Here is an 18,291-nt window from a genome sequence, read left to right on the forward strand (position 1 = left end):
GTGATCAAAGATACAGGAATCAAAAGAATCCCAGGTACGACGGATAGTAAAGATCCGAGCATAAACAAGGTGACAGGTGCTGGGGTCTGATTCCCCAACAGAGAATAATCATTAATTGAACACAGGAAATGTACACATGCAATTAGCTTCGAACTAACTTCAGGAATGTGTCTATGTAGCAATTAGACCTCTTGGTCTAAAAGGAACACAACAATTACATTCACCCGAACAGAATAACATTGTGCTTTAAATGGTATAATTTTGCAGTCAGTACAATAATCAGTATATTCTCTAATTTTGAGTGAACAATAATTGTACTAAAACTGGACTGGGACTCTTAAAGAACTGACTGAATCTTCAGACTATATGGGCGTGCATGTTTACAGCTATGAAAACGAACACAGGCTCTTTCATCGAGACTGCATCTATTCCTATGGGGAGACATTCACTGAAACAGAAATATTCCAGAACATGATACCTGTGAAGAATAGGTGCCTCTTTGTAGTTTCCTTTCTTTTCTCCAGGCAGGGGTTCAAGAGCCTCAGCAGCTGTAGAACTCTCTCTTCCCGTCGAGACTCTGTCAGACAGGCATCATTCATCACCAGATATGGGTATATCTTGCCATTGTGACCCCGGATGTAAAGTCTACGAGCTGCTGTGTTGTGCTTCTGTACAATCTCTACTCTGGGCATGAACCTGACGCACAAAGGACAATATTCAGACTAAAAAAAATTGCTCCTGAAAGTTTTACTGTGATGCAGTGGATGACAGAAGGCAGCCATTCAGCCCATCATACCTGTGCCACCTCTTTGAAATAGCTATCCAATTTGTCCCATTCACCCTGTTCTTTCCCATAGCCCTGCAAATTTTTCCTTTTCAAGTATTTATCCAATTCTCATTTGCAAGTTATTGAATCTGCTTCCACCGCCCTTTCAGACAGCGAGTAAAAAAAAAATTCTCACCTCCCCCACCCCTCACCCGTTCTTTTGCCATTTATCTTAAATCTGACCTCTCCAGTTAACTGTCCTCCTGCTACTGGAAACGGTTTCTCTTTATTTACTCTACCAAAACCCCTCATGATTTTGAACACCTAAGTTAACTCTCCCCTTACTACCAAGACATGTAACTAACTTTATAAAGAATACATGGTCACATCCATAAACGAGCACAACATAGAATATACAGCACAGAAACAGGCCATTCAGCCCAACTATTCTGTGCTGGTTTATAATCCACATGATTCTCCTCCCATTCCATCTACCTCATCTCAGCCTTTCAGCATATCTTTATAATCCCTTTTCTCTCATGCATTCGTCTAGTTTCCTTTTGAAAGCATCTAAGCCATTTGCCTCGAACACTGCCTGTGGTAGAATTTTCCACATTCTAACCACTCTGAATAGAAAAAATTCTCCTTATTGTTCTCTTGGATTTATTAGCAACTATCCTCCATTTATGGCCCCTAGTTTTGAATTCTCCCACAAGCAGAAACATTCTCTCCGCATCTTCCCTGTCCAACTTGTTCATAATTTTAAAGATCTCTATTAGGTCACCTCTGAGTCTTTTCTCTTGGCTGTATGACCTACACCTGCTCCTATTTCTTATGCTATGTTCTTCTAGAAGACAGTAGTGAATGTCAAAAAAGCTCTAAACACCAAAGAGAAAGGAGACGTCAATTTAACAACATTACACCAACATTATAGACATAACAAAGATCCACTAACCGTGCAATTTTAATGTAATAATGCGTTGGCTTAGGCATAAGGAACTCTCCTGGGATCTCCACATCTGCTGTCTGTGCAGAGAAGTTACTAAGAAACCTACACTTTTCCTCAATCAGAAAGAATTTAGGCAGCTGCTTGGTTTTGGCCTCCAGAATCTTTATCCATTTCTTTAGCTTGGAGATGAGATTGTGTAGCTTCATTGAGCCTGGTACACTAAAGTCAAAATCTAGGACAAAAATGGGGCACATATTAACCAGCAGCTGGATTTAAAAAAGTACACATACACTTCCATTTTCACTGCACGGTCAGCTAACTTTACAGCAATCCACACATTCAACTTGCAAGTTTTTGTAAATATTCAAAAACCTGTTGTGTTTATTTATGATCTAAATGTTCTATTGCAGTTTCTGATTAGGCAATAGCAGTCTCAGAGAGACTGCCTTCTGGTAAAAGGCATTTTTCAAACACTGTCAGTAGCTCAGCGAGCACAGATTGCTCTTCCCATCAGTTAGGAAGCCAGGTCACAGCAGTAAACGAAGAGCTAGATAAACCCCTGTGCCACCCAATTTTGTGTTTTTCATAGAGTGTTTAATGCAGCTGGCCAACTCTAGGTTTTACTCCAAAGGAGTTTTGTAATTAACCTTCTAATGCCTCAAATCCTCAAAACTAACGCAGCTCATTCTCTAAATCTGCTTTGCCTGCCCATTGTACAGTCCTGTTCCTTTGAATCACAGGGCTTACTCTAAGTAATTAACTTGAAGGAGGGCACGTAGTACTTTAATCTTAGATTAGGAAACAAATGAAAAGGAAATACCAGGCCCTTTGTATTTATCACTTTAAATATTAATAATCGCATTTACTAATATTAAATTTGCTAATAGCTTTTAGGAATTCATCACAAAAATAGCCCAATGACATTACACTTGAAGAATGAATCAGTCAAGGCTGACAATTTGTGGTTTTCGTGGAAAGAAATTCATAAATTTAGAATTGGACATATTCAGGCACCATGAACTGCAGTCCTGATCACATCTTCCCCTGGATGATTTGCTGCTTTTGGCAGACATGGTTTCTGAACTGCCAAGAAAAACCACCAGCCATTATACAACCAACAGGAGAAGCTGGACAAAGATCTTCAACAGCACAGCAACCATCATTGATGCACTGCCTTTAATGTTGTAAAATGTCCCAAGGCACTACCGGAGAACATTAGCAGGCAAAGTTTGATGCTGAGCCACATAAGGAGATATTAGATCAGGTGACCAAAAATCTGGTCTTAGGGTCATTACAGCACAGCATTCGTCCCATCGAGTCCATGCCAACTCTCTGTAGAGCAATCCAGACAGTCCCATTCCCCCACTCCATCCTGTAACCCTTTAAGTTTATTTCCCACCCAATTTACTTTTGAAATCATTCATCGTCTCTGCTTCCACCACCTTCGTAGGCAGAGTGTTCCAGGTCATTACCACGCACTGCACAAAAAGGTTCTTCCTTACAGGGCCCCTGCTTGCCCAAAACCTTCAGTCTGTGTCCCCTAATCCTTGTACCATCAGATAATGGGAACAGCTTATCTTTGTCTATCTTATCTGACTCTGACATAATCTTGTTCACCTCTATCAAATCTCTCCTCAATGTTCTTTGCTCTAAAGAGATCATTGTAGCTTAAACCCCTCATCCCTGGAACCATTTAGATAAATCTCCTCTGCAGCCTCTCGAGGACCCGCATATCCTTCCTAAAGCGTGGTGACCAGAACTGGACGGAACCGTCTAGTTGTGGCCTAACCAGAGGTTTAAAAAGGTTCAATATGGGGCGGCACAGTGGCGCAGTGGTTAGCACCGCAGCCTCACAGCTCCAGCGACCCGGGTTAAATTCTGGGTACTGCCTGTGTGGAGTTTGCAAGTTCTCCCTGTGTCTGCGTGGGTTTCCTCCGGGTGCTCCGGTTTCCTCCCACATGCCAAAAGACTTGCGGGTTGATAGGTAAATTGGCCATTATAAATTGTCCCTTGTATAGGTAGGTGATAGGTATAGGTGGGAATGTGGTGGGAATATGGAATGAGTGTAGGATTAGTATATAAATGGGTGGTTGATGGTCGGCACAGACTCGGTGGGACGAAGGGCCTGTTTCAGTGCTGTATCTCTAAACTAAACTATAACTTCCCTGCTTTTGTACTCAATACCCCTATTTATGAAGCCCATGAACTCATATGCTTCATTAACTACTCTCTCAATATGACCTGTCACCTTCAAAGTTCAATGCACATGAACCCCCAGATCCCTCTGTCCCCACATACTGTTCAGAACTCCGCCATTAAGTCTATATTGCCACTTCCTATGTCTTCTGCCAAATGGGTCACCACACTTCTCTGTATTAAACTCTATTGCCACTTGCCTGCACGATCTGTCTTGTTGTAGTCGACCTGTCTGCTACACCTCCAAGTTTGGTGTCATTGGCAAATTTTAAAACTTTACTCTGTATTCCAATATCCAAGTCATATAACAGCGGTCCTCGCACTGAATCTTGGGAAACACCACTGTCTACCATCTCCAGTCTGAAAAACAACCATTTACCACGACTCACTGTTTTCTGTCCCTAAGCCAATTTTTTATCCAAGTTAACACTGACCCTCCTATTCCATGAGCCTCAATTTTGTTAACCACCCTTTTGTGAGGTACTTGTCAAATGCTTCCTTAAAATCCGTATAGACAACAAACAATACATTTCCTTCATCAACGTTCTCTGTTACTTCATTAAAAAATTTAATTAGATTAGTCAAGCACTATCAGCCTTTTACAAATTTGCATTGGCTCTCCTTAATTAACCTCGCCAAGCGCCTGTTGATTTTATTCCCGATTATTCCTTCTAAAACCTTACCCACCACTGATGTTAAACTGACCGGCTCGCAGTAATTAGGAATGTCCTTGCACCTTTTCTTGAATAAGGGTATCACATTTGCCACTCTCAAACCCTCTGGCATCTCGCCCGTGTCTAGGGAAGTTTGGAAGATTATGGCAAACCCTTCTACTATCTCCACCCCCTCAGACGTAGGTTCTAAGGAGTATCTTAAAGGAGCAGAGAGATGTAGAGAGGTGGAGGGGTTTAGGGAGAAAATTCCAGAGTTTAGGGTTTAGAGGGCTGAAGGCACGACTGCTAATTGTGGAGCTATTAAAATCAGGGGATGCACAAGAGGCCAGAAGTGCAGTAGTGCAGAGATCTCGAAGGGTTTGGGGCTGGATGAGGTTACAGAGGCAGGAACGGGCGAGGCCCTCCTGGTGAAGGGATGCAATGTGCTGCTACTGTTGTCATAAAAACAGAAAATGCTGGAAATACTCAGCAGGTCCGGCAGCATCTGTGGAGAGAGCAGCAGAGTTAACGTTTCAGGTCAGTGACCCTTCATCAGAACTGCAGCGAGATGTGGGCATCGCTGGCGAGGCCAGCATTTATTGCCCATCCCTAATTGCCCTTGAACAGAGTGGCTGGCTAGGCCATTTCAGAGGGCAGTTAAGAGTCAACCACATTGCTGTGGGTCTGGAGTCACATGTAGACCAGACCAGGTAAGGAAGGCAGATTTCCTTCCTTAAAGGACACTAGTTAACCAGATGGAGATGGAAGACAATCAACAATGGTTTCACGGTCATCATTAAACTAGCTTTTTAGAAAAAAAAGTTCCAGATTTATTAATTGAATTTAAATTTCACTATCTGCCATGGTGGGATTTGAACCCATGTCCCCGGAGCATTAGCCTGGGCTCTGGAGTACTAGTGACATTACCACTACACCACTATCACCCCGATGGGTCTTGGATGGTGAGAAGGGAGGAGGTAAAAGGGCAGATATTACATCAACTGTACTTGTATGGAAAGGGAAGGGGTTGTTTGGGTTGATTGAGGAGTGGACCAGAGTATTGCGGAGGGAACTGTCCCTTCAGAATGCTGAAAGGGGAGGTGACTGTGTTTGGTGGTGGCATCACGCTGGAGGTAGCGGAAATGACAGAAGATGATCCATTGAATACAGAGGCTGGTGGGGCAAAAGATGAGGACAAGGGGGAACCCTCTTGTGGTTCTGGGAGGGAGGGAAAGATGTGAAATAGAACAGACGCAGTCAAGTGCCCTAACACAACACCATGAATCTTTTTGTAATTTAATCTCTCTTCCCCATCTCAGACTTTCCCTTTTGTTCTTCTTCCCACCCTCTCCCCTTTCACTTGCTCAAAACCTATTATATTTCTAATATTCCCAGTTCTGATGAAAGGTCACAGACCTTATTTAGAGATACAGCACTGAAACAGGCCCTTCGGCCCACCGAGTCTGTGCCGACCATCAACCACCCATTTATACTAATCCTACACTAATCCCATATTCCTACCACATCCCCACCTGTCCCTATATTTCCCTATTGCCTACCTATACTAGGGGCATTTTATAATGGCCAATTTACCTACGAACCTGCAAGTCTTTTGGCTGTGGGAGGAAACCGGAACACCCGGAGAAAACCCACGCAGACACAGGGAGAACTTGCAAACTCCGCACAGGCAGTACCCAGAATTGAACCCGGGTCGCTGGAGCTGTGAGGCTGCGGTGCTAACCACTGCGCCCCTGTGCCGCCCACCTGAAACATTAACACTGTTCCTCTCTCCACAGATGCTGACAGACCTACTGAGTATTTCCAGCATTTTCTGTTTTTAATTACAGATTTGCTGCATCCACAATATTTTGCGTTTGCTGCTTTTATTGCGTTACTTTTCTTTCTTACAATATTTCACTGCTAAATTAGGTAAAATAATTAAATCAGGGAATTGCTAAAATTTTAGGATGCACATCTGATACCCAATAAAAGTGGCAATCCCCAATCAATCTGCATATCTTTTCTTAAATCAGCATTACTGTAATTATTGGTAACCCCAAATCGGAGTTGTGCTAAATTAATAACTCGCATCTAGGTCACACCCCAACTTAACATGATTATATTTGTGTTGAACCTATTGAAATAAATACAATACACTTCAATGTGAAATCCCCAGCTCTGCAGGGCTTTCAGATGCAGAACATACATTCCTCCGGGTCCCAAACTGCAAACCATGTCAACTATTTCTGTTACAACTGGCGCCTTAGTTACTGTTCACATGCCCACCGCAATGCTTCTTGATAACTGAGCTTTGTGCACAGCAAAATTCAACATGGAGCTCACATAACTGCAAGAATGGAAAACCATCAAGAGGAGTGAAATGATTTTGTCTATGCGAAGGCATGTCAGTCATGGCACAGATTATTACCCAAGTAATTAACATTATCTTTATGCAAGGCAAGCCTCTTTCTATCTCTCAAATTGTATTATAAGCCTTTAGTTCCTTTGTTCAATCTATATTTCTTGGAGTATTGGACTGGAAGTTGAAATGCCATTAATGCTGCCACTTTCAGTCAAAGTGAAAGGTTCAGAGCAAAAGGTTTTTTCACCTGCAAATGAGATTCTCTGTTCTGACAGGGAGGAATGAGGAAAGATCCTTATGCCTGACTGCCTAAAGGTCACATTGTGCGTTAGCACGCCCATCAACATGCAGGCACAGTAACTATGGCGCTGAAGAGAAGACAGATTTCTACTGGGTTATAAACAAAATTATTCGCCATAATGCTGTTCTGCCAGTGCCCTGAACTGTTGGGTTAAGCGAGTATGTCGGGAATTTCACAGCAATATCCTGAGTCAGTGGAAATCTGTGGAGTATTCCAGAAAACGTTGCTACAGACCATATTTTAAATTTGGGTTCCAAAGATTCGATGCAATCAATGGAGCTATTCTATTTGACCCAGCACACTTCATCGAATCAATAAACTGATCCACAAAACCTCTGAATAGAAGTGCTAAAGGAACCGATGGTCTAATTCATAGACAACTGTCATCTCCCTCAAGCAGCAAATTTACAAGTATTCAGCATCGTAATTAAATATCACGAAACTGGAATGTTGATTTATCTTGTGATAAGTAGTATAGCAGGGTTATATTTATTTAGAGGTCTCCATTTGTGAGCAATGGAGGACATTTTTTTTAATTCACTGTAGTGCATTAGTGCTATGAAAACAGAAAATACTGGAAACATCCAGCAGGTCAGGCAGCATCTCCACAAATATCCCCATCCCCAACAATGGAGGACGCCAGCACTTTAGTGCAAAAGAAAAGGCTGAAGCATTTGCAACTCTCTTCAGCCAGACGTGCCGAGTGGATGATCTGTCTCGGCCTCCTCCTGAATGCTAGGCTTCAGCGAATTTGATTCACTCTACGTGATATCAAGAAACGACTGAAGGCACTGGATAGTGCAAAGGCTATGGGTCCAGACAACATTCCTGCAATAGTACTGAAGACTCGCGGTCCAGAACTAGCTGCGCTGCCAGCCAAGCTGTTCCAGTACAGCTGCAACACTGGCATCTACCCAACAATGTGGAAAATTGCCCAGGTACGTCCTGTGCACAAGAAGCAGGACAAATTCAATCCAGCCAATTACTGCCCCATCAGCCTCCTCTCGATCATCAGCAAGGTGTCATTGACAATGCTATCAAGTGGCACTTGCACAGCAGTAACCTGCTCACTGATGCTCAGTTTGGGTTCCACCAGGGCCACCCGGCTCCTGACTTCATTACAGCCTTGGTCCAAACATGGACAAAAGAGCTGAACTCAAGAGGGGAGGCGAGAGTGACTGCTTTTGACACCAGTGCAGCATTTGATTGAGTGTAGCATCAAGGATCCCGAGCCAAATTGAAATTAATTGAACTCAGAGGGAAAACTCTCCACTGGTTGGAGTCATACCTAGCACAAAGGAAGATGGTTGTGGTTAATAAAAACAGAAAGTGCTGGAATTACTCAGCAGGTCAGGCAGCATCTGTGGAGAGAAGCAAAGTTAAAGTTTCAGGTCAGTGACCTTTCATCAGAACTGGCAAAGGTTAAAAAAGAATTAGGTTTTAAGCAAGTGAAGGGGGGGGGGGGGGGGGGTGGGTGGAGAATGTGGGGAAGAGGACAAAGGGGAAGGTGTTTGATAGGGCAGAGGGCAGGAAAGATTAAATATCAAAGCTGCCTTGGGACAAAGGCAAAGAGTGTGTTAATGCTTGTGGCGAAAGATAAAGCATTACTCCAGAGAGAGTGTTAATAGCAGAATAATGAGCAGCTTTGACATAAAAACAGGCACATGGTTAAAAAATAAAATATAAAACAAAGGCCAGTCATGCTCTGAAATTATTGAACTCAACGTTCAGTCCGCAAGGCTGTAGAGCGCCTAATCAAAAGATCAGGTGCTGCTCCCCGAGCTTGCGTTGATGTTCGCTGGAACACGGGAGCAGGCAAAGACAGAAATGTTGGCATGAGAGCAGGGAGGAGTGTTGAAATGGCAAGCGTCCAGAAGCTCGAGGTCATGCTTTCGGACTGAGCGGAGGTGTTCCGCAAAGCGGTCACCCAATCTGCGTTTGGTCTCCTTAATGTAGAGGAGACCACATTGTGAACAGCGAATACAGTATATTAAATTGAAGGAAGTACAAGTAAATCGCTGCTTCACCTGGAAGGAGTGTTTGGGGCCTTGGATAGTGAGGAGAGAGGAAGTAAAAGGACAGGTATTATATCTCCTGCGATTGCATGGGAAGGTGCCGTGGGAAGGGGACAAGGTGTCGGGGGTGATGGAGGAGCAGACCAAGGTACCGTGGAGGGAACAATCCCTTCGGAATGCTGACAAGGGAGGGGAAGGGAAGATGTGTTTGGTGCTGGCATCACGATGGAGGTGACGAAAATGGCGGAGGCTGATCCTTTGGATGTGGAGGCTGGTGGGGTGAAAAGTGAGGACAAGCAGAACCCAGTCGTGGTTCTAGGAGGGAGGGGAAGGGGTGAGGGTAGAAGTGCATGAAATGGGTCGGACACGGGTGTGGTTGTTGGAAGCCAATTATCTCAGTCCCAGGATATTGCTGCAGGAGTTCCTCAGGGTAGTTCTAGACCCAACCATTTTCAGCTGCTTCAATGACCTTCCCTCCATCATAAGATCAGAAGTGCAGATGTTCACTGAAGACTGCACAACGTTAAGTACCATTTGCAACTCAAGATACTGAAGCAGTCCATGTCTACATGCAGCGAGACCGCGACAATATTCAGGCTTGGGCTGATAAATGGCAAGTAACATTCACGTCACACAAATGCCAGGCAATGAACGTCGCCAACAAGAGAGAATGTAACCATCTCCCCTCATCATTCGCTGAATCCCCCACCATCAACATCCTGGGGGGGGTTACCATTGACCAGAAACTGAACTGGACCAGCCGCATAAATACTGCGGCTACAAGAACAGGTCAGAGTCTGGGAATTCTGAAGCGAATAACTCACCTGCTGACTCCCCAAGGTCATTCCACCATCTACAAGGCACAAGTCAGGAGTGTGATGGAATACTCTCCGCTTTCCTGGATGAATGAAACTCCAACAATACTCAAGAAACTAGACACCAGAAGGGACAAAGCAGCCTCCTTGATTGGCACCCCAAACAAAATATTCACTCCTTCTACCATTGTGAAAAATGGCAGCAGTGTATACTTTCTAAAAGATGCACTGCAGCAACTCGCCAAGTCCCCTTCAACGGTACCTTCAAAACCCACGACCCCTACTACCTAGAAGGACAAGGGCAGCAGGTGTGTGGGACCACCACACCACCTGCAAGTTCTCCTCCAAGCCACACACCAGCCTGACTTAAAAATATATCACTGTTCCTTCACTGTCACTGGATCCCTTAAACTCCTTCCCTAACAGGACTGTGGGTGTACATACACCACATGGACTGCAACGGTTCAAGGAGGAAGCTCACCAATACCTTCCCAAGGGAAATTAAGGATGGGCAATAAATGCTGGCCGAGGCAGCAACACTCACGTCCCAAAGACAAATAAAAAATGAATGATCCAATGCCAGTGCGATACTAGGTATGCAGGCCGTACGTCCCAAAGACCGGCAGATCGTGTCAAACAACATGTCCCTTCTGCTGTTCGCAACGGGCAAGGTAGGGGGCGTACCCAACCAGCCCATGCTTGCAAAACTCAAAACACAGTGTCCAACATTAGATGTGCAAGGCGAAAAGCTTCGACAACACGTCTCTATTTTCAGCAATAAATCTAGAATAAAAAGCAAATATCAGTAACGGTGACCAAGTAACTATTGGATTGTTGTAAAAACCCATCTGAATCACTAATGTTCTTTAGGGAAGGAAACTGGTCGGCTTTACCCAGTCTGGCCCATGTGTGATTCCAGACCCAGAGCAATGTGTTTTTTTAAAACTCACTCATGGATGCGGGCGTTGCTGGCTCGGCCAGCATTTATCGCCCATCCCTAATTGCCCTTGAGAAGGTGGTGGTGAGCTGCCTTCTTGAACCGCTGCTGTCTTTGGGGTGTAGGTACACCAACAGTGCCGTTAGGAAGGGAGTTCCAGGATTTTGACAAGAATTAGCTGCCACTTTTCCTACATTACAACAGCGGCTATACGTCAAAAAGTATTTTGTTTTCAAACATCCTGAGGTTGTGAAAGGCACTACATAAATGCAAGTTCTTTCTTTCATTGGATAGTCTTTAAGAGTGTGCCCAACTTTCTGGGAGTGGGGGTAGAATCAATTAGTTCCATTGCATCATCTTTGCTGCCAGGAGATTATGGATTGTTCTACCACATTTTTAAGCAGAGGAACCTAATCAACCTGCTAAGTCACCTCAGATCAGCAGCTGTCGAAATATTGGCTTCTGCACCCCTTTGACAGCAAGGTAGAGAGAAAATATTTTGGGTGTGCAAAGAAGCAAAAACTAGCACATTCTTCTGTCATTAACCACAATGAGGGTTCCTGGTTTTGAAAGGACAATCGACCATTTAGTGGCTTTGGAATGGATGGTGTTGCTTCAAGTGTGATCTCCGAAAGCAGGGATCTGGGGAATAGACACAACACTTGTATCAAGGACCACAGAGGTGGAATCTATGAATCATTAGAAAAAGTTTTTCTTCATATACAACTGAGACAACCTTCCTTGAGCAGATCCCTAGAGTCTGGCAATCAGTGCTTGTCAGAGAATCTCTAGAGGGCCAAGCCATATAAATGCCACGTTTTGGCGCAAAGCTTACCAGTGCATTTTATTTGACCTGCAATTGGGAATTACGTTTGCTACCATTTATCTTTTATTGCCTAGCTCATCATGAGTTGAGCTCTACTGCAGCAAGGAGGTGGGGTGTGATGCACAGGGTCACTGACTTAACTACAAAGAAAAAGGTTTATCTAAAATACCCTCATATTCAAGAAAGTCCATCAGGTCAAGGAGTTAAACAGCAACTGCTCTGGTCTCATGAACGAATCGGTACTCTACCCAGTTCCATCATAAACCTTTCTCTACATAGTTTTAGTGAAATATAAAATAACAGCATTGAAGTATCTGGCATGTGATAATTCCATACAACACTCAGCCTTGAAACGCGCTTTTCTTCTTTAATAGCTTCTGACACTATTTACAGCTCAAACTGCTCTGCAATAGCTGCTTGAGAAGCTGGTATAATTTATTTATCTTAGAGACACTTTTAACAGCCCCAGCTTATCCAACACAATAGAACTCCTTTTATTCATACACCCATCCACCTCATCACGAAAACTCTGCTCCAAAGCAAAAAATAACAGCCTCATTTTCAAACATTTCCATAGATAGAAGAAGATACACACACCTCAGTTTAAATGTGCCAAAGTAATATATGAAACCCTCGCAGTATCAAGTTTATAAGTTTTAAGCACCGTGGGGTTCCTTGAACACTGGCAGAAGCTGGAGGCCCTGGTCATTAGCAGGGCTTAGGTGCCTGCAGGCTCTTGCAGCTGCTGTGTTGAGGCTGCAGCAATTTAGACATCGCAATCCTAAATCAAGAACAGCAGAGATTGGCACTGGCTGGAGAAAGTAGAGGCCCCTGTTTAAGTATTCCAGTTCAAAGTCTGATGCAGTTCTCACAGGCTGCAGTAAGTGCAAGGGTTTCAGAGCCAGAGATAGCAGCCATCATTTAAGTCTCTAAACTATCTGCTATAGGTTTAATCCTCAGTTTCAAGATTCATTATCAAAGAAATAACTTTTCCCCCTTCCAACCACTGCTGCTTCACCTGGGGAAGAAACAGGCAATGGCCAATTGGCCAACAACCTTTCTTGCCAAGCTCTTGTGTTCAGCCTTTTAAAAAAAAATCCAAAATTATGTGTCTCTGGTGGTGTCCTCCAGAATCTAGAGGTACAGACTCCCGTAGCGAATCTGTTACTGTTATCAAAGCACCTAAATGGTTTCGTTAGGAAACTGAAAAAGCAATAGTCAGACAAACATCAGAGGATGTGCACTCTGCTAATGAGGACCAAATTCAAGAAATTGGAATGCCTGTGGAAAATTTTCCACTTTAATATCCACAAATGCTCCAACACCCATCAAATTCTGCTTCAGATCCTTCCCTCTCCCAGTCTGGCAGCTTTAAAACCACCGCTCATGTTCTGTCCTCGTTAGCATTCACTTTGATTTTTAATCAGTTTGATTCAAAGCATGAGCAAACAGAAGGATGAGCAACAAAAATCCACCGCTAAGCATGGAACTGAAATGATGCAAAATAAAAACGAGCAGAAACTCCCCTCAGGGTTACAGTACAATGTAAACAAATTTTTAAGAAGATTAAATGGTCTCCTAAACAAGATGGAAAATAACACAATATATAATATCTATATTTGGATTGCCCTGTAATTTTTGAACAATCACCAATATGCAAAGTGTTTCACTGTTATTTCTTTGCTGGGTGACCACTGTCCATTAAATTCAATCATGTGGTTCAGAACCCCCATTATTTACTGTCATGCAACTGTGGTGCCTCAAAGAGTACATCATGCCAAATAGATGTGCACAAGCTATGTAGGTCACATTCATGACTCCAAGCTACTTTCAGGAGAGTACAATCAGATCCTCCATTTACACAGCATCCTGACTGGAAACCCCCCCCCCCCCGATATTCAGCCGTTATTACTCAGAAGACAACAAATCACCAGATTTAGCCTGTGTGTGCTACAAAGCCAATTGCATAATCAGACTTCAAGCAATACCCAGAGCCACAATCTTGTTTTAATTGCCTTTTCTTTCCCTCATTTTATAGCTGTTTATTTCTGTGCTGGGTCCAGCCACTTAGAAGAAACAACACCTTTCTTGATTCACTAACTGGGTTACATTTAAATTATTTATTCAGTATGGTGGATACTCCACCTGCTGGCTCATTTGGAAATACTGCCACATCCCAGAGAAAAATAGAACTTGCATTTATATAGCACCTTTCACGAGGTCCCAAAGCACTTCACAGCCCATGACATACTTTTGAAAGGCAGTCACTGTTGTAATGTAGAAAACATCGCAGCCAATATGCACACAGCAAGCTCCCTCGAACATCAATGAGATAATAACTAGATCAGCTGTTTTAGTGATGTTGGTGAAGGATAAATATCAGCCAAACCACCAGGTAGAACTCTTCACTACCCTGGAGTGGGACCGGAAACCAAGACGACTTGAAGAGGAGCAAGACGTTCTCTAGTGTCGTGCCAACATTCCTCCGTTAGATAAAGGCAAAGCAAACTGACTGATCATTCATCTTGTTATTTGAGTGGCAAAGGTAGCCTATAATGGCTGCCACGTTGGTCATCAGAAACATCACCATCCTCTAAAGCAAGTAACTCACGGCGTGAAGTACTTTGAGATATTTCAAAGACGTAAGAAGAATCACTTTCTTGAGGCTGATGGTTAGGCCAAATTCATTGCAGGCAGCCGCAAACCTGACGATGAGACTCTGCAGGCACTCTTCAGTGTGAAATGTTAAAGCAGCATTGTCAGCAAAGAGGAGTTCCCTGATGAGGACTTTCCATACTTTGGACTTCGCTCTTAGACGGGCAAGGTTGAACAACCTGCCCCCTGATCTTGTGTGGAGGAAAATTCCTTCTTCTGAAGACTTGAACGCATGTGAAAGCAGCAGGGAGAAGAAAATCCCAAAAAGTGTGGGTGCGAGAACACAGCCCTGTTTCACGCCACTCAGGATAGGAAAGGGGTCTGATGAGGTGCCGCCATGTTAAATTGCGCCTTTCATATTGTCATGGAATGAGGTGATGATACTTAGTAGCTTTGGTGGACATCCAATCTTTTCTAGTAGTCTGAAGAGACCACGTCTGCTGACGAGGTCAAAGGCTTTGATGAGATCAATGAAAACAATGTAGAGGGGGCATCTGTTGTTCGCGGCATTTCTCCTGTATCTGACGAAGGGAGAACAGCATGTCAACGGTCGATATCTCTGCACGAAAGCCACACTGTGCCTCAGGGCAGACGCGCTTGGCCAGCTTCTGGAGCCTGTTTAGAGCGACTCGAGCAAAGACTTTCCCCACTATCCTGAGCATGGAGATTCCACGGCAGTTGTTGCAGTCACCGCGGTCACCTTTGTTTTTATAGAGGGTGATGATATTGGCATCGCGCATGTCCTGAGGTACTGCTCCCTCGTCCCAGCACAGGCATAGCAGTTCATGGAGTGCTGAGAGTATAGCAGGTTTGGCACTCTTGATTATTTCAGGGGTAATGCTGTCCTTCCTAGGGGCTTTTCCGCTGGCTAGAGAATCAATGGCATCACTGAGTTCCGATTTTGTTGGCTGTATGTCCAGCTCATCCATGACTGGTTGAGGCTGGGCTGCATTGAGGGCAGTCTCAGTGACAACATTCTCCCTGGAGTACAGTCCTAGGTAGTGCTCAACCCAGCGGTCCATTTGTTTGCGTTGGTCAGTGATTATGTCCCCTGATTTAGATGCAGAAATCAACAAGCGCATGGGAAAGGCTTCCACTACTATGTCCAGACTGGCCAAGAGTGTGTGGGGAAAATGGCGCACTGACACGGAACACAAAGTTCCGAGTGTATCAAGCCTGTGTCCTCAGTACCTTGCTCTATGGCAGCGAGGCCTGGATAACGTATGTCAGCCAAGAGCGACGTCTCAATTCATTCCATCTTCGCTGCCTCCGGAGAATACTTGGCATCAGGTGGCAGGACCGTATCTCCAACACAGAAGTCCTCGAGGCGGCCAACATCCCCAGCTTATACAAACTACTGAGTCAGCGGCGCTTGAGATGGCTTGGCCATGTGAGCTGCATGAAAGATGGCAGGATCCCCAAAGACACATTGTACCACGAGCTCGTCACTGGTATCAAACCCACCGGCCGTCCATGTCTCCGCTTTAAAGACGTCTGCAAACGCAACATGAAATCCTGTGACATTGATCACAAGTCGTGGGAGTCAGTTGCCAGCGTTCGCCAGAGCTGGCGGGCAGCCATAAAGGCGGGGCTAAAGTGTGGCGAGTCGAAGAGACTTAGCAGTTGGCAAGAAAAAAGACAAAAGCGCAAGGGGAGAGCCAACTGTGTAACAGCCCCAACAAACAAATTTTTCTGCAGCACCTGTGGAAGAGCCTGTCACTCTAGAATTGGCCTTTATAGCCACTCCAGGCGCTGCTCCACAAACCACTGACCACCTCCAGGCGCTTACCCATTGTCTCTCGAGATAAGGAGGCCAAAGAAGAAGAAGAATCTATGCAAATGCTTTCTTGCTGTCATTCAGGAGGTCATAATTTATAACATGCAGCCCAGCAGTGGGACAACCCAGTGGAGAACATGAATAAAACAGATCACGCAAGCAGAAGGCGTATGCAAGCAGCGCTGACTTCCTCCTGCAATTTTGGTGGTCCCCAGAGCAGAGACACCGGCATGAATTACTGACAATCATGTCATTCAAAGCAGCTGCTTTAGGACCTGCCACATTTTGATAAGCAGATTAACAGGTAACATACACCTGGTCAATGTGATATCCTGCACTGGCTTCGACCACCTGAGAGGGTCAGAGAGGAATTTCAGATTTTTTTCCCCTCATTATTGGCCCTCAGTTTGTTTTCTTGTTGCCACTTTTGGGAGATGAGTTAGTAACTGCAGCCTAAGATATATGCAAGTTAGTGGGAGCATAGATTTAAAATGTATATGTTGGCCCCCATAAGGTTCACCGACATATACATGATCCACAGACACCCTTGGAACCCCATGTCCTACAGTGTAAAGAGTCCATACCCTACCCTAAAATAAGGTGATTGATGAAGTGATAGTCACACAAGAGACCAACAGTCCAAGTGATCTCCTTGATCACCTGAAGAAGTCAGAGAATAATCTCCCAGAGTATTTTTCCATTATTAGCCCTGGGTCTTTTCTGTTTTCTGTCTCTTCCAGGAGATCACCTGGCTATGGGGGAGCATGATGCTGTAGGAGGTATTTGGTCACAATAGCCTGGCCATCGTAGTGTGTGGGGCAGGCTTGATGGACCAGTTGGCCTTTTCCTGTCCACCAATTTCATGTGTTCATATGCCCATAACCCACATCATTGAAGAGATTAACGAGTGTGAGTGAAGGCTGAAAATAGCAGGCATTTCAACCAAACAAATGTAAATGTAAAATGGCCATCTACAGCAAGGCTGGAGGCTTTGTTTTATGAAATTATACATAGATGGGGAATACTTTGTGCTAACTGCATTCCCTATTTTATTTCCTTATCTTTTAATGATGAACTGATGAGTGGAATAAATTATGCATTTGCATGCTCCCACTTCCTATTTTTTATTCACGGGTAGAAATTCAGATATGAGCTGGGTTTTTTTTGTTTAATTATATTGAAAACTTAAGAAAAATAATCTACTTGCAAATGACAGGAAGGAGCTTGCTTGTTACATTTTCAAGAGCATGAACAGTAAGTTTTCAAAAATATATATTATAAAAGAATCAACTTTTGATATAAAGCTTAATATGTCAGTTTAAAAAAATACTAAATCTGCCTCTGTTGTAACATACAAACTGTCATCATGATGCTTTTAATTAAACACTCACTGAGCTCCTCACTATAAAGAATTGGTGAAGCTTTGCATGTTCTCTTTGCTTCAAAGTTTTCCCTCCACTTTACTGTTTTTTTGTCTATCAAACTTTTTTGACTGCATGGTACAGTTAAAGTGATGAGGGCATTTAATTTTTTAAATAAGAAAATTAGGATAGAAATTACATTTGGTGCTGACATTAAAAGCTACATTAAGATAGCATCGCTACATCCTGTTACATGAGGAAAAAAGGAATAAAAGGATAAGCTGATAGGGTTCGATGAAGAGGGGGAAGGAGGCAGCTTTTGTGGAACATAAAAGCTGGCAAAGGTCAGTCGCCTTAGGAAGCTTGCCTAGATTTACTTTCCAGAGCCTTGCAAAATCATACAATCATAGAATAGTACAGCACAGTTGGAAGTTATTCGGCCCATCAAGTCTGCACCCAGCCCTTTTGAAGTATGATCCAGTTAGCCCCACTTTCCCATTGTTTCCCCACATCCCTGCAGTTTTTTCTCTTTCAAATATTTATCCCAATTCCTTTCTGAAGGCTACTATTGAATCTGTTTTCACCACCCTCTCAACAGTGCATCCAAAATCATAACTCATTGTACAAGAAAGTTTCTCATGTTGCCTCTGCATCTTTGGCCAATCACCTTAAATCTGT

General features: G+C 43.8%; 1 protein-coding gene across 3 annotated transcripts in view; it reads right to left on the reverse strand.

Moving 5' to 3' along the window:
• The window catches only part of trrap (transformation/transcription domain-associated protein), a 218,468-nt gene that overhangs the window by 24,984 nt on the left and 175,193 nt on the right, over positions 1 to 18,291 (reverse strand). For all 3 annotated transcript variants that reach the window (XM_068056569.1, XM_068056568.1, XM_068056567.1), the window contains 2 exons: positions 1,722 to 1,947; positions 479 to 696 (listed from right to left, as the gene is read on the reverse strand). In XM_068056569.1, the coding sequence (XP_067912670.1) occupies positions 479 to 696; positions 1,722 to 1,947 (444 nt within the window). The remainder of the gene's footprint in view (positions 1 to 478; positions 697 to 1,721; positions 1,948 to 18,291) is intronic.

The sequence above is a fragment of the Heterodontus francisci genome, chromosome 24 (genome assembly GCF_036365525.1).
Source record: "Heterodontus francisci isolate sHetFra1 chromosome 24, sHetFra1.hap1, whole genome shotgun sequence".
NCBI lineage: Eukaryota > Metazoa > Chordata > Chondrichthyes > Heterodontiformes > Heterodontidae > Heterodontus > Heterodontus francisci.